The 16,408-nt window shown below is 48.2% G+C and overlaps 1 protein-coding gene across 2 annotated transcripts; it reads left to right on the top strand.

Annotated features, from left to right (window-relative positions):
* Positions 1–1,645: 1,645 nt before the first annotated feature.
* Positions 1,646–7,523, top strand: Pfdn4 (prefoldin subunit 4). Of its 2 annotated transcripts, none has more exons than XM_023720770.1 (3): positions 1,646–1,731; positions 2,395–2,555; positions 7,337–7,523. In XM_023720770.1, the coding sequence occupies exons 2-3, from the start codon at positions 2,454–2,456 to the stop codon at positions 7,466–7,468; spliced, it is 234 nt and encodes a 77-aa protein (XP_023576538.1). In that variant the 5' UTR covers positions 1,646–1,731; positions 2,395–2,453; the 3' UTR covers positions 7,469–7,523. The 2 variants fall into 2 exon arrangements, with proteins under 2 accessions (XP_023576538.1, XP_023576537.1); XM_023720769.1 differs by having other exon boundaries at positions 1,650–1,731; positions 2,375–2,555.
* Positions 7,524–16,408: the final 8,885 nt, after the last annotated feature.

Raw genomic sequence — 16,408 nt, 5'->3', positions numbered from 1 at the left:
GGATTCTGTAGAATGCTTTGTTCTCCGTGTGCTGAAGGAGTCGGCAGTTCTCACCTAGGGGAGGTGGCATGCGTGCCCAGACGCCCGCATGAAGGTGCTCTTGAGGTTTCTTCAGTGGAGGTCTGTGCTCCCCAGTTCCATATTCCTAAAAACTAGAAGGCTGAGCAGCCACGGGTCCCACTCATGGTGTGCAGGACTGGAGGGCACCCTGTGGTCTGGGGATGGGCCGAGAGTCTGACACGGAGGAGGGCTGGCTTCTGGGGTCTGCCGCGACCTTGGGACCCCTGGGCTCTGCTCGCCTTTCAACCTCTGGGGAGATGGGGGTGTGCTGTGAAGTTACCTATCAGTCACAGGCATCCAGGCCGGAGGGTGGGGGACGGCTGCCGTGCACCTAGCGGAAGAGCCACTCATCCTTAGGAAAACTGCATTTATTATATGATGAATTGTATGTGAATGTTTATGTATATGATGAACCTTCAGTAAGGACTGGTTTTATACACAGCGGTGTAGAAAAGTGTTCTTAGCCAAAAGTTAGCCAACTTCTAAATTTTTAGGACTTATGGCAAGGATTGTCGATCTGTGACTGGAGCTTAAGCTGATTATTAAGCCCTTTGTTCCTGTTTTATAAATAAGGGGAAACCTGAGGAGAACCTGGGATTTAATTTCTTTTTTCATACATAGAACATCTTTGTGGCTTTGGGCACATTGTGTACGCCCCGCGCCCCATCGTTCCATCTGGAGGAGTGCTGGGGGACTCCGTCTGCGGCTAGGAGCACCCGCAGAGCTGGCAGCGCCGCCCCCTCGTCTGTCATTGTTAGGCCTGCACGGGTACTTGGCCGGGCAGGCATTCCACATCTAGATTGCAGACTCAACTATTAAGCGTTGGTTATTTGACGCTAAGTGCGATTTTCCTCATCTTGTGAGTCCTGTGTACCTGGCGACGTCTAACACGGGCGCTGCAGAGTGATTTTACTGCGCCTGAGTGTAAGCACTGGCGTGCCCAGTGCTCCTCTCGCGAGCTTCTCAGCCGGGCTGGAGGCAACAGGGACTCAGACTTCCGGTCACTACAGCCGACTCACACAAACTTTAAGTCTCTAGAAGAAGATAACCTAGTGTGAAGCGTTTGCAAACGTTAATTGGCCACTAACTTTTTGCTTCCTGGTTATCTTTTTTTATTTTTTTTTTTGCGGAACCGGGGATTGAACTCAGGCCCTTCGCTTGCCAGGGAAGCGCTTATTCCACTGAGCCATCTCCCCGGCCCCCAGGGTTATCTTGAAACAGTGTTCTGACTTGGAAAATGGTGCTCTTAGCCCAAGGTCAGCCAACTTCCATCTTTTTAGGATGTATCTATATTTGAATTTTTTAGTAGTATAAGAATTATCCTTTAGGCTGTAGGAAAGGATTGTCGATCTGTGAGCAGAGATGAAGCTCGTGCAGCAGGGATGACTGAAGGGTTTGCTGCGTTACTCTGCAGAGGAGCCTGGGACGCCTGGCTGTGGGGCAAGTGATCTGGGTTATGTGAATAATAAGATAATATTCTTAAGATAATAGTAATAATATCTTAGTAATAGCCAACGGGCAGCTTCCGCACTAAACATTTACAAATATGAAAATCTTTTTTAGGCTGCAGAAGATGTGAATGTCACTTTTGAAGATCAACAAAAGATAAACAAATTTGCACGGAACACGAGTAGAATCACAGAGCTAAAGGAAGAAATAGAGCTAAAAAAGGTACTGGGCATGTTTGTCCTACTTCAGAACAAGAAGCGCTTTCGTGCTACACCTCTGTAACCCTGGACCCCGCTAACAAGCAGCTGTCCTCCCCTGGGCCCTGTTGCTGACGATGCCTACCATGCTGGTTATGTTGAAAGCCCCTTTACAAGAGACGTAGAACAGAATCGATGCGGGGCCTGTGTCCAGGCTGGGCTCCCGGAGGAGGCAGGGAAGCCCAGCTGCGAGGTCCCCGCGGGTCCACGCTGGCTGCCGCCTCCGCGGAGCTGCCCCTGCTTCTGAGCCGCCGCAGGCCTGGACCTCCGAGGCCCAGGCACCTCAGTGCTCCCGCGTTGAAGGCCAGCTGAAGCACATGTGATTGGTGGAGTTAGAGTTGCTGTTCATTTACACCTCGGCAGGACAACTGAGGAAATAGGTTGTTTCCTGACTGTGTGTGGTGGTGGTTGTGGTGGGCAGTAGAAAGGCACAGGGTGGGAAGCTGGAGCACAGCAGCCGCAGCGCCCGGGGCCTTAGCAGGCCAAGAAGCCTGCAGGACAGTGTGCTGGCGAAGGCGGTCCCTGGGAAGCGCCACCTGAGCGAGACCTTGGTGCGAAAGGCTCTCGGGGAGTGGGTTTCCGAAAATGAAAGTCGGCTCTTCCGGCAGGGAATTCTGAATGCTTCCAGTGCTTGCTTTGTGTTCGCAGAAGCAGCTCCAGAATTTAGAAGATGCGTGTGATGACATCATGCTCGCAGACGACGACTGCGTAATGATCCCGTATCAGATCGGTGACGTGTTCATTAGCCATTCTCAAGAAGAAACACAGGAAATGCTAGAAGAAGCAAAGGTACGCAGGAGGCGGGTTAAGTGTTAAATGTGGGTTCGCGTGGTGACGCGCGCTTGTCCTCGTGGGTGGAGCAGTGGCGGCCGCGAGCCATTGCCGCTGGCCCGCTGCGCGGACCCCGTGGGCCCTGGTGCTTTTCCCGCATGAAGGTATTCAGTCCGAACCGCGATCTGTTACTGCATCAACCTAGGATGGGGAGTAGCGGCCTGCAGAGGCTGCGGGACTTAGATCCAGGGAGGCAGGCACCAAGTGGTCTCCTGACTGTGGAACTGCACTCAAGGTGTTTAGAAAATACGGCATATTATAAAATAAAAAAGAAAATTTCTCCCTGATCCCACTGCCCAGAGCTAACCATTTGTAGTGTGTATTTTCTTATGTTTCTGTCAGCCCTCTCTCCGTTTCTCCAGGAAGTTTTGCTTTCCACTTTGGGCAGTTAACATTCTGGCGGGAGGAGGTCTGCCATTTCATGTTTAGCTGATACCCTGGAGAGTCTTCGGGGTCAGGTACATGGGTGTTTCACCTTGGGTCTGCTTGTCCCCCAAAGCCGCGCGCAGTCGTGGGGTGATCCAGAGCTGGGGTTATGGCTGTGAGTGCTACACTTGCCGGGGGTGGCAGCCTGAACCCAGCGTAAGGGGGGAGAGCCCTGCCCTCTGCCGCTGCCCCTCCCTTTTGGCTCTTCCGGACTCTGCCATGTGCCACCCTGCCTTGGAGCCAGCTGAGTATGGACCGAAACCTCCACGGACTGTGAGCTAAATAAACCTTTATTTCAATAAACTTCTTAATTTTTGGTGGCAGGTTTTTTGTCCCAGCAGTGAGAGAAAAGTAACTGAGCCAATAGGCTTTTTTTTTTTGCGGAACCGGGGATTGAACTCAGGCCCTTGCGCTTGCCAGGGAAGTGCTTATTCTATGGAGCCATGTCCCTGCCCCCACCAATAGGCTTTAACAGCATCGTTTTTCTATGATTTGTTTAATATCCTTAATACCATGTTGATGGGCATTCATTTGTCTATGGCTTATTCACATTAAAGTGTTTGCAATGTTTTACTATAGTAATATCACAGTGAGCTTTCTTAAAGTCTGTGTTCACTTGAGCAAGTTGCTTTGATGAAGTAATCATTGAAGTGTACTGGGCTAGGCAATTTCATTCGTAGATAGTGTTTGAGACAAGTGACGAGGCGGGACGGGAAATCACTCTCGTTCGCTTGCCCGCCACACTGAGTGTGAGTTCACAGGCACTGAACATGTCCTGAGGCGCTCTGTGCATGCCGCCCCCTCTAATAAGCCTTGGGAAGAATAACCCCGCTACTGCAAGATCTTCCCGTGCAGAAGCCTTCGTGTCTATTGTGTTTAGGTCATTTCTTTCTTAGTCAGATTTTGTGATTTAATTTTTTATTCATATCAAAATGCTCTGTTCCTGTTAGAAGTGTTCCAGTGCAGGTTATGGCTTCCGTGTTTATCGTGAAAGCCTGCCCACCACAGAAACACTGACTCCCAAGTTAGCGGGTGAGCGGTCAGGTTGGCTCACGGTTCGTGGAGGTTTCCTTGCATAATCAGCTGGCCCCAAGGCAGGGTGGCATGGCAGTGGGCAACAGCTCATGGCGGCGGAAAACGGCACACGCAACAAGAGACTGAGACAAATCTCTTTTAGTCCCTTTATCATATTCAGCCTGCCGGGATTAGCGCAGTGCAGTCCATCCGGTGAGTGGTCCAGCAGCCACCTGCCCTTAATCCCAGCACTGCACTGTGAATCGATCACACATCTAGATTCAGCCACCTCCTACAATGCCCTGTGATGACACGAGAACTTGGGGGACATCTGGCCACAACCATAACGGTATCTGTGTAAGCACTGGCCTTAGTTTGGTCATTCATTTGTTCCTTCATTCCAGAAGTGTCTGTTGAGTGCTTGCCGGGGTCAGGTTGTGCCTTGTACAAGGGCTGTAGGGACAACAGAATGCCTGCTTCCGGTGTCCATGGAGCATGTAGCCTCGATGCAAAGAGAAAATTAAAGGAGAGAAACTGTGCAGGAGTAGGAGGTGGTGTCAGGAAGGAGGGGCCTTCAGGAAAGCCAGGGCGACTGTCCTGGTGAGGACAGCAGGGCTGGAGAGGGCCACTGGGGGAGTGACAGCAGAACAGCCACAGAGTTCGTGGGTGCCAGTCAGAAAGGGAGCCTGGGTTCCACTCAGAACAAGCAGCGTGTATAAGGGCTTGTAAGGGGACCGCGGTGCAGGGACAGGACCCAGAGCCTCACTTGCTGGAGCCGCTGGGGGACGTCTGAGGCTGTGCTGGATCCTGGGCTGCCCCGTCCGTTGAGTTTGGGTAAATTGTGCTGTGTGCCGACTTAGGGGACAGCAAGCTGGGTGAAGGGCTGGAGTGCAGAGAAGCGGGCCTTTGGGGGCCACGTAGTTCTGCCACAGTACTATGCCAGGGCCATGTGTGCGTGAGTTTGCATGCCTGTGTTCCCGTGAGACCTTGTAGCTGGGAACTTGAGGCTGCCGTTTGCGCGCTCCTTCCTAGAGCTTTGGGCACTTCGAGGGCTGAGGGATGAGAGGAGGCTTGTGGTTTTAGACTACTTTCTTAGCTTCTCGTGCAGCGTGTCCACCACTCACAATCAAGTTCCTTCCAGGAGAACATTCTAAGTCGCACTCATTGTAAGTGCGACAAGTGAATCTCTCACGACTTGGACCCAAGAACACAGTGTACGTCGTGTTACGCTTCCTTGATGCCACCCATTGCTTTTCCTCTTGCTTCCTGCCCTCCGGGGCTCTGGCACAGCCTGCCCTGTGCACTGGTCACACACTGCATGCACGGTGGGCACAGCTGTGCAGAGGCCTGCAACCCTCACGTGTCTGCGGCCTGTGTACACGGCGCGTGGTCTGTTCAGGCCTGTGAAACTGCTGCTCGGATGTTTGTGAATCGGGGAGTTTGTACATTGGGTAATCTGGGTGTAAAAGTCTTACCTACTTTCTAGCAGCTTTCTGTTTTATATTTTTTATTTATTTGTTTTTCTGTCTTGTAACAGCGGTTCTCACATTTGTAGTACACATCAGAGTTAGGATCCTGTTGGCATTACTTTTCTCATTGCTGAGATGAGAGACCCAACATCTGTACAGTAAGGGAAGAAAGGTTTACTTCAGCTCATAGTTTGTGGAGGCTTCAGTCCATAATAGCCTGGGTTCGAGGCGGTGGTTGGTTAGGCTTGGTCGAGATGAAACAGTCCCTGGCAGGGCGGGCAGGAGGCAGCAGGCGCAGCAGCAGCAGGCGCAGCAGCAGCAGCAGCAGCAGCAGCAGCAGGCGCAGCAGCAGCAGGCGCAGCAGCAGCAGCAGCAGCAGCAGCCCGCCCGCCCGCCCGCCTGCCTGCGTGCTCCCTTTGGACTCCATCCAGGCTACAGCCCTATGGATTGGTGCTGCCCAGAGCCAGGGTGGGGCTTCTGTTGTCCACACCCGGAACCATGCTGAGAAATTTAATGACCACAGGCTCTTAATCCCAGGGTCACATACCTGTGACCCGGCTTCCCCCCACAGCTCTGCCTGTGAGCGCAGGAGGCTTTGGTGGGGGACATTTAGGTAGGAACCATCACTGTCACCCTCAGGGCTTTCCACAAACTCAGGTTTTTGGATCCAACCCAGAGAAGTTCTCATTCAAGAGGTCTCGGGGGTGTCCCAGAATCTGTAATTTTTTTTTTTTTTTTCTCTTTTTTTGGAGACAGGGCCTTGCTGGGCAGTTTGGGCTGACCTTATGCTCACTTTGATAGCCCCCTGGTTGATCTCGAACTTGAAGAGATCCTCCTGTGTCAAACTCCCGAGTGCTAGAATTACAGGCACGCGCCACCATGCCTGGTTAGAATCTGTATTTCTGACAAGTTGCTCCATTAGCGCTGGCGAGCCTTCTGGAGGTCCAGCGATGACGCGCAGCCTGCTGTGGTGCTGCTGTTGTGGCACCCCTGCCCTGGATGACTGCCTGCACGCTGGGCTGGGGCCATGTATGTCGGCCAGATTATTTTTTTTTAAATACAGGGTTTTACCATATAGTCAAGGGTGGCTGTAATCTAAAGGCGATCCTCGTGCCTCGGCCTCCCTCACGCTGGGATTAGAGGCCTGTCCCACCACGCCTGACTGTTGGCCAGGTTTTTAAGAGAAACATTGCCGATGCTGAGTATTCTTTTGCTCCTAATCTTAGTGGGTAGGATTTGTATGATTTTCATTTCTTTGTTATGTTTTGGAAGATTCTTTGTACCTAGGCAACTTGTCCTGTGGGCGAAGCTGTGTCTTAGGAAGGAAGGACTTTTTCCAACGATCAGTGGCCTTAGCGTTAGTGAAAATTTCTGCCAGATTTTCACTGTAAGTTGTTACTACTAATGCTTGGTGGAGTTGAATTTTTATCATTTCTTCTGAATTTTCATTTATTTTTGTACTAGGGATTGAACTCAGGCCCTGTGCTTGCCAGGCTGCATAGTTATTTCTGTGGGAAGTTAGGAGAGGCTGTGTTGAAGCTCGCCCAGCCATGATGAGCTGTTTAGAGAAGCCCGTGTGTGTGGCTCCTTCCTTCTTAGAGTGTGATAATGGTTGTTAGATCAGCACAAATGGAAAAAACACTGTGAATTTTTCTATGATAAATAAATATGGATCTGAATTAAAAATGTTCATTGTTTGTCTTAGAGCTAATGATCCTTGCTATTTAGTTGCCTGAGTTGAGAAAATTCTTTCCCCATATTAGTTCAAACACAGTTGTTCAGAAGTCATCCAGTTGAGTAGAACTAACTTAAACTTTTTTTTTTCCCCAGAAAAATTTGCAAGAAGAAATCGACGCCTTAGAGTCCAGAGTCGAATCCATTCAGCGGGTGTTAGCAGATTTGAAAGTTCAGTTATATGCGAAATTTGGCAGCAACATAAACCTTGAAGCTGATGAAAGTTAAACATTTTATAACTCATTTTTTAATTTGTTTAATAAACTTGAATATTGTTTAAAATGATAATTTCCCTTCAAATGACATGAAAAAGAAAAGTTTCTTTTTTTAAAATTTTCATTTATTTAATGGAAACTTGCCTATTTTCACATGTCTTTGCTTATTTTATATTTTTAAAAGAAGTCAGTATTCAGCTATGTATTTTGCATAATGATTATGTCAATTTTAGGGGCTTGATGTCATGTTATTAAAATCAGTTAAGCAGTGTTCCATGTTTCAGTATTTTTGGAATACATGTTGCAATGTCCATTTGTAGAAAACTTAGCCTTTGTGTCCTGTTGTTGGCATGTCTGATTCTGGCTGCCGTCTAAGGCCGGTGGAAGCCTCTAGAATGTATAGTCGTGCAGCTGCTGCTGTACACGCGCTTCACACTAACACTGTCCTTTACTAAAAAGTGTGTATATATTTAGATATGTAATTTACGTGGTCGAGCATTCAGCGGATCTTTGTATGCCAGTGTCTCAGGTGTGGGGAAGAGAGTGGGCGCTGCAGAGTCTTGGGAAGAGTTGCTGGCTGTCATACAAACATAGAATAGAAGAACATTTTAGAAACCAAGAGGCATATCTCTATGATAAATTTTAGATTTTTCTATTATTATTCATTTATGTATTTGGTACAAAGTTTCACTCTGTAGTTTGGATTCGTAGTGATCCTCCTGTTCTCAGCCTCCTGAGCACTGGGGTTACAGGCGTGCCCCACCACTCCTGGACTAGGTGGCTGGCTCATTGTGCTCTGGGGCGGGGCTAGTGCAGCATGCGGGACCTGGGATTGAACCCAAAGCAGGCACTTAGTCTGCTGAGCTATCTCGCTGGCCCTTAGACTTTATTTTATTTATTTACCTATTTTTATTTTTGTTTTTGTTTTTCCAGTACTGGGATTGAACTCAGGACCTCTTGCCAGGCAGGTGCTTTTTCTATTGAGCTATTTCCCTGGTTCTATTTATTTTTAGGTGCCCGGAATCAAACTCAGGACCTTGTGCTTGCCAGGCAGGTGCTTGTGCCCCTGAGCTGAATCCCTGGCCCCTGTCTAATTGGAGCACTTTGTCATTTTTCATTTTGGGACAGGGTCTTGCTAAGTTCTAGGCTGCCTAGGCTGGGCTTAGCCCTACAGCCCTGCTCACAGTCTCCCAGGGAGCTGGATTCACCCTTGTACACTGCCTTGCCAGGCTAAGACTCGTGTTTTGGAGAATATCCTTGTGTTCCCATTACCCTGCAGAAGATGCAGGATTAGGATTTGGCGAGTGTAGATACATCGTCTCCCCACCAGATGGCGCTGACAGGCCAGGCTACCGGAGAAGGATCATGATACAAAATGGGTATTTTTAGGATCAGTGCACATGGTTTTAGAAGAAATACCTTTTCACCTCCCAAGCTATAACTGCTGCACATGTATCTTGGTTAAGTGTTTATAAACAGTAATTCAGGCTTATAAAAATTGCAAAACTTCTTTTGTTGGTATAGGGAATGGTGCTCACGTCATACTTGCCACATAGGTGCTGTGCCGCGGAGCTGTATCCCAGGCCCTCACATTCTTAATGTAAAATCAAGTTTACATGGCACAAATACCTCTCCAGTAGTGGCACTTTTAAGAAGTGACTGACGGATATGTCTGAGCGTGCTTGGGTGGCACTCAGCTGCAGGGGACATATATCTGTCAGATTGCCGCAGAAAACAGGCACATACTAAATTAGAACAATTTCTTATTTGCCTGAATTGCAGGGTGGAAGGTGATCCCGCGGAACCTTTTGTGCTCTAAAAGGTCAGGTGAAGGGAGCACCTGTCCCCCTGCAGTCCGGGGCCCAGGGAGAGGCTGCTTTCATTGGCAGCAGCTCAGCGCCTGTGCCGTTCTGCCTGGTAGAGCCAGCGCCGAGAGTCCACTGCACTCCGTCTTCCTCCAGAATCCACCTGGGCCCCGTGGTTGGCCAAACCAGAGGCGACTGTAACATCCATTTTCCGGAGGGCGCCGAGTGGGTGGATCTAGGGTGTCCTGTTCAAGAGCTGGCAGGGGACGGTGATGAGGAATTGAAGTTTTGTGAAGATTTATCTGATTTATATACTACAGGGAAGTGGAATTAAATAACGGGCTAAATCCCTTTTTTAAAATTGGCTTCTAAGATGTCTGTAGCCTGTTGTCTGTGGTGAACCTGCAGACGACAAAGTGCAGGCGTTGCCGCTGAGGACTGCGGAGGGCCGGCCGGTGGTCACCACCTGAACGTTGTTTTTTTTTTTTTTTTTCACCTGAACGTTTTGATGTAGTTTCATTGCTGCTGTTTTTTAAGGCAGGAATTCTAAGTTTGGCATGTAATTACTATTTTTAGACAGTGCAATTTTTTTGTTGTTTTAAAGCATTGTATATTCAACAAACCTGACCCCTGGGCTGCCAGTTTGCAAACTCAGATGTGCAGTGTGAGGCTGCAAGACCAGGCCTTTGATGGAAAATAGGAGATAATTTGCTCGGTACTGGACTCTGCTGCGCTGCGTTGCTAACTGAATTCCTAAACATCCCTCAAACCTGCCCGTTTTTTTTCAATCTCCACAGTCACTGCCACCTTTGTCTACACTTTGAGATCTCTCAGAAACCTATTTTTTAAAATTTTTATGTATTTGTTACAGGGTCTCACTATGCAGATCATACTGGTGGTGATTGTCCTGCTTTTAGCCTCCCCAGTGCTGGGATTACAGGTGTGCACCACCACATCCACTCTCAGTGCTGGCTCAGTGCGCCCTCAGGGGCTGGGCCAGTGTGAGGGACCGGGGAATCAAACCCTGGTCCTTGTGCTTGCCAAAGCAGGCGCTTAAGTCTGCTGAGCTATCTCGCTGGCCCCAGAAACCTATTTGGTGAGGGTTTTAATAGCAAGAGGCCAGGCAAGTCTAAAGGGAATGGGGCGGGTGATATCCATGGTTGGAACAGTGCTTTAAAATGGTGTGGCCATTGCTAGGTAGATTTTACTACGAGGAGACAGAGGCAGGGATACCAGGTGTTTCTGTAACTTCCTGGGTGCATGTAGTCACTTGCAAAAGACGATTAAGATGAGGTCTTAGAGGTGGTGACAGTAGGTCCTGATAGGACTTGAGATGAAGGTGAAGAGAGAGGAGAAAGCTGATGATAACTTGGTTTTGAGCACAGGCCCAAAATAGGATTGCATAGGAGTTTTCTTGTTAGCTTGCTTGTTTTTGTTTGTTCAGTTTCAGCTGTCACGGCTTAAAAAGAAATTTGAATTTGTTGCCACAATAAAATCCAGAGCGCTTCCAGGTTCACAGCTTGGAAACCCTGAAAGCGTATTTCCCGATGGTGGTCTTCAGCTGCTGGGCTGCTGGACAAGGCAGGCTGATGCCCAGTCTGTGTCTCTCTCCTACCTCCTACCCATCCATGTGTGCTGTGTGTCTTCTCTTAAGAAAGGTAGCAGAGTGGGAGAGAAGTGTCTGGGGCGTTTGGCATTGGACACCTGGAGCTCCCCATGCGGCAGCTACGTGGACATGCACACTAGACAACTGGGTTGCTAAAGTGAAATTTGAAGAATGTGGGCCTGGGGAGGTATATTTGAGAACCTTAAGCAAAACTTGAGGGACTGGGGAGATGGCTCAGTAGAATAAGCACTTCCCTGGCAAGTGCAAGGGCCTGAGTTCAATCCCCAGTTCTGCAAAAAAGAAAAGAAAAGGAAAAAACTTGAGGTCCATGAAAACCAACTGGAGATTTTGCTGCAAGCAGATCCTGCTCTGCTAAGTTTGGGCCAGAGCCTGGGAGTGTGCAATCCTGGGGGTCTCCTCAGAGAGAGGGGAGGACTTAGGAAAGTACAGTGGAGGGGTTAAAGAACCAGCCCAAGACAAGCAGCACAAGTGTGGGCTTCTCAGGGCCAAGGTCGGGGCTGAAGGCAGGAGGCAGTGGGGAACGATGTCTGGTGTCACGGGGCGAAACCTAGAGAAAGAAACCTGGAACACAACTCAGTACGATAGTGACCAGGTGAAACAGATACTTAGAGTAAGTGACATGACCTGCGTCACTCTTCAGTGTCGAATGCTGGGCAGCTCAGGTAAGTGGGGAGTCACCCCTCGGTGACTGAAGAAAAGCGTCTCAGTATACTCTTTAAAAATGCAAACCTTGGTACTGGACAGATGAACAACCTGCACAGAGGGTGACCCAAATTCTGCCAAGTGACCTGGCACAGGAGAGGTAATTCCCAACCTTTCTCTGTGGATTTAAACTTTTTGATGAGGCTACGTGGGAGAACAGAAGCTTGAAGCTCCCCAACTTCCCCTATCTGCAAGATGCGGCAGCCACCTCTCTCTTGGGAATCCTCCGTGTGAGTTAGCTCAGGTCCAGGTCTCGGTGGTAGGATAATAGGGAATGGGAAATGCCGCAGTGGCTGGGGTTGGGGGACTGGACCCCAGGCTCAGAGAGACGGGGCCTTGAAACCCAGCTGTGGCAAGCAAAGTCAGCCAGGTGGAGGGAAAGGCCAGCAACCAAAGCGGTGGCTGGGACATGGGTGACTCCTGCACAGTCCAGCCACATGTGGGTGTTGGGAAGAGCATTCTGGAATTGGAGTGCCCCGGAGGGGATGGAAGAGAACTGGGTGCCCACAGCTTGATGTCCTGGTGTGGACTCTGTGTGCCTGACCACCTCAGCCCTGCTCGGGAACATTCTGAGTCAATGCCCTTAGGCACAAAGTCTTGCTAATCCTGTGGTGACCCCTAAACCAGGACTCACAGTCCTGACTGTCTCTGGACCAGGGGACCAAAGGCATCCCAGACAGCTGAGACCCTCCCAAACCCCACTTCCTGGTATGAAAACATCTGAGATGTGGGATGTGCATGCAGTCCTGCGGCTGACCCCGCCACCTTAGCACGCACCACAACCATGGGGATTAAGCTCAACCTACAGACTCCCCTTGCTTAAAGGTGCTATGACCCTTTACCCTAAAAACCCCCAAAACTCTGCCAGAAGAACTTTTGATTGACTGAATGAGTTCAACAGTGTGACAGGACACAAAATTCAGCATGCAAAAATCAATAGCTTTCCCGTACACCAAAAGTGAGTCACTGAGAAAGAAATCAGGAAACACAATAGCATTCACAGTAGGCTGTGAAAAATAGCACCTGGGAGTGAGCTTACTCAAGGGAGTGAAACACTTCCATGCAGACAGCCCTTGTTTTAATGAGCTAGTCAGGGTCTGGACTAGGTAAATGAATGAATTGGTCATTAAGTGAGGAATTGAATATAGTGTGTACATTACCATATTCAGAACAAAGAGAACGCCAACTGAATGAGCTTACTTTTATTTTTATTACTCTTACATGCTATACTGCCACTCACATTCCTGCCTCATAGGACCAAATTTGGGGTCATAAGTTGAAAGTGTGTAGTTTGATACTAAGTCTGAACAGCCATGAAACAGGTAGATTGTCAAATGAGGAATACCTGTAGTGAAAATTACAGAACACAAAAACAAAGTTAAAGAAGACATTAGAAAATGGAATGACTTTGCTTATTTGAGGATTGGCAGGACAAACATTGTAACTGGTCATAATCCCAAACAATTCAGTGGGATCCCTATCAAGATACCTATGGTGCTCTAGAAAAACCATGTCAAAATTCACACAGAGGCACAAAGCACCCAGAATAGTCACAGCAATAATGAACAGAAAAAGTGACACTGGAGGCATTACCATACCTAATTTCAAATTCTACTGCAAAGTCATCGTAACCAAAACAGCATGGCACTGGCATAAAATCAGATATATACACTGTACCGGGTTTGAATTGAGGAGAGACCAAGGCCAGAATGAATTAGAATTTGGTGAACCTTTATTAGCTGTTCCGGCAGTGGCCAGCCACACTCCACGCAGGGAGGCATCAACCAGTAGTGAAACAAATTTAAGTAAAGTCTTATAGCAAAATCTACATCCTTGTTGACACAGCTGCAAGCTGCTTATGACTAGGAGGTGACTTGCCCCACATGGGGCCTGTTAAGCAAGCTGCTTTCACAAGATACAGTTAGGGTGGAAACACATCAGCTGTGTACAACACTAGCAGGCTGAAGCATCTGCACTTGAGCCAGGAAGTGATGCTCCAAGAGCAAGAGGTCTTTGCCAGCTCTGCCCAATAGAAAAGTAACAAGAGCCACATTGGTTTTCAGAGTAGATAACAGGAAGCCATGTTAGTGAGGCCACAAGGTTCCTCCCGGTAATTTCCCACAGTTACAACCCATTACATAGACCAATGCGATAGAACGGAAAGCGCAGGAACAAAACCCTTGCAACGATCACCATCTAATTCTTGGCAACAGGGCTGATAACACACTTTGGAGGAGGAAAGAGAGCTTCTTTAAAGAAATGGAGCCTAGAGAACTAGGTATCTGCATGTGGAATATTGAAGCTAAACCTTCACCTCTTTCTGTCCTTTACAAATCACCCCGCTCTGGTATGCTACTGTAGCAGCACAAATGGATCCAGACCAAAGCCTCTGGGTGACTGACTCTCCAGAAGCACTGAAAGGTGAGCATCCAAGAGGTTTGGGGTGGCGGGAAGCTGCGTCGTGGGTCCTGTGAGAGCGTAGATTTGAAATGTACCCAAACATCATGTGTGGAAGGCTTGGTGTCCATGGCAACAGGATCCAGAGGATGATCAGAAGAGGTCCAAGCATATCAGCGGTTATATGATACCTACCCATCAATAGGTTCATAGCTTGATGTTGTCATTAGGAAGTGTTGGAAACTGGGTTTTGGGCCCTTGCTGGGGGAGGTAGTTCATTGGGGGCTTGCCCTGGAAGGGGTGGTCTTGTCCTGGCCCCTTCCTCTCTGCCTCTTTACCTCCTTACTGGCTGTTACTTGGTAAAGAGCTTTATTCCATGACACCCTTTTGTGTCTTATGTTCTGGGCCATCTTAGGCTTGAAGCAGTAGAATCAACCAACCAACCATGGACTACAATCTCTGAAACTATCAGCCACAAATAAACATTTTCTCCTTTAAATTGATTTTCTTAGGTGTTCTGCACCACAATGGGAAGTTAGCACAGGTTCTCAGCTAGTTTTGCTCAATACGTTTTTGATGGGTATTTTACAGGTTAGGCCCATTTTTCAAATGAAGAAACTAAGGCACTAAGTGGGGAGACATGCTGGTCAAGGACTGCGCTGTGGTGCGTGGTGCAGAGCCAGGGGCCTCTGCAGCCCTGCATGATGCCTTGTGCCCGGACAGTTACTGCTAGAAACTGCGTCCACTATGCACAGCACTCCCCTTTCATTATTGCGTCACTTCAGGGTTGCAGGAGATATTAAACACAAAGCACTCTCCACAAGGTGTGAGACTGAATACCTCAGTAAATATTTCCTATTGCAATTAATCCCCTGAAGAACAGGGGCTCAAAGCCACAGAACCAAGTGGCATTGCGTTTGCGCACCTGGCCCTGAATTCTATCGTGTGGACTGATTCTGGGTGACTTCAGAGTCTCACCAAACGCTTTACGATGACTCTCATGGCTGCTGAGCATTTTCGCCGTCTAGCCCCTCTTCCTCCATAAGACAGAAATTAAAAATTGCATTTTGTCACTGCGTTGGCACAAAGACAAACATAACCCAGGCTGGACTATATTCATTAGTTTTTCTGGTTTTGAAAGAAACTAAACATTTTCATAGACACTTGGGTGGCTGGGGCCTTAGGCACTCCAAATGCCTAATGGAGAGGTGGGTCTTGCCTGAGTGCAGTTGGGATTTTCTGGTGTCAGGTGAGGAATGTGGGTGCCTCCCACCCTCCCCTACCCTCCCCTCCCTCCCTTTCCTTTTCCTTCCCTTCCCTTTCACTCTCCTCTCTTCCCCTCTCCTCTCCTCTCCTCTTTCCCTCCCTTCCTTTGTGCTAATCTACATTCCCATCCCTTTAAATTTTTTTTTGTAGTTTTCTTTTAAATTTTTAAAATCGTGTATGTATGTATGTATGTATGTATGTATGTATGTATGTATTTGGTGCAGGGTCTTGCTATGCAGGTTGGACTTGTAGTGATCCTCCTGTCTCAGCCTCCCCAGCACTGGGAGTACAGGCATGCACCACCACATCCAGTTTTGGTGCACCAGGGTGGGCACGGTGTGTGGCACTGGGGCTTGAATCTGGGTCCTTGCGCTTGCCAGGCAGGCACTTAGATTGCCGAGCTATCTCCCTAGCCTCCCTTTTCAAAAATTTGAGACTGGATTTCACTAAGACATTAAGTTGTCCAGCTGGACTTGAACTTGCCTAGATTGCTAGGACTACGGGCCTACCCCAAGCCCAGCTACATGGGTTTCTTTTAAGGAATGGAGGAAGACTGTGGCTGAAAAGTATAAAAAATACAATGCAAGCCAGAGTTCTTTGTGGTGGGGGTGGGGGATGGGGGGCGGGGAGAAGGGGAGAAGAGAATCTACTTCTCTTGTTCCTTTTGAAGCTACCATAAACAAAGGACTCATCCATAGACATAAAATGATACTTGGGTTCAAATGATAGTGAAAAGTTTTTGGCTTAATAAAAAATCATAAAGCAACCTATGGGAAAAAGAAGACCGCAATTGGTGGAAATGATGTTTTGGGTGATTTTATTTGATTTGGAATGGAATCAGAGGAGGAGGAGGAATCCATAAAACACTACAAAATGCTAGAGTCTAAATGGGCTTTGCTATAAATAATGAATTATGCTTTCTGGCTTGCTATAGAATACACGGTTCTATTCTCAAGTTAGGTACTACCCTATTGGCACCAATCTAAATACATAGACTGGTTGAATCAGTTGTAGTGTAGGATATATGTTTCTTTGAAAGTTTAAAATTACCTTTTTGCCAGGAGTTGGAACCATTCCAGGAGCCCTTTGAAAAAACATTGATGGGGGAAAGAACCCTCTCAAACATCTCCAGTGACATTTGTCCAAGGAGTGGAGT

This window comes from Octodon degus, unplaced genomic scaffold (assembly GCF_000260255.1).
Source record: "Octodon degus isolate 3935 unplaced genomic scaffold, OctDeg1.0 scaffold00077, whole genome shotgun sequence".
NCBI classification, from domain to species: domain Eukaryota; kingdom Metazoa; phylum Chordata; class Mammalia; order Rodentia; family Octodontidae; genus Octodon; species Octodon degus.
The sequence above is the reverse complement of the archived record's forward strand: the minus strand, read 5'-3'. Positions and strand labels throughout refer to the sequence as shown.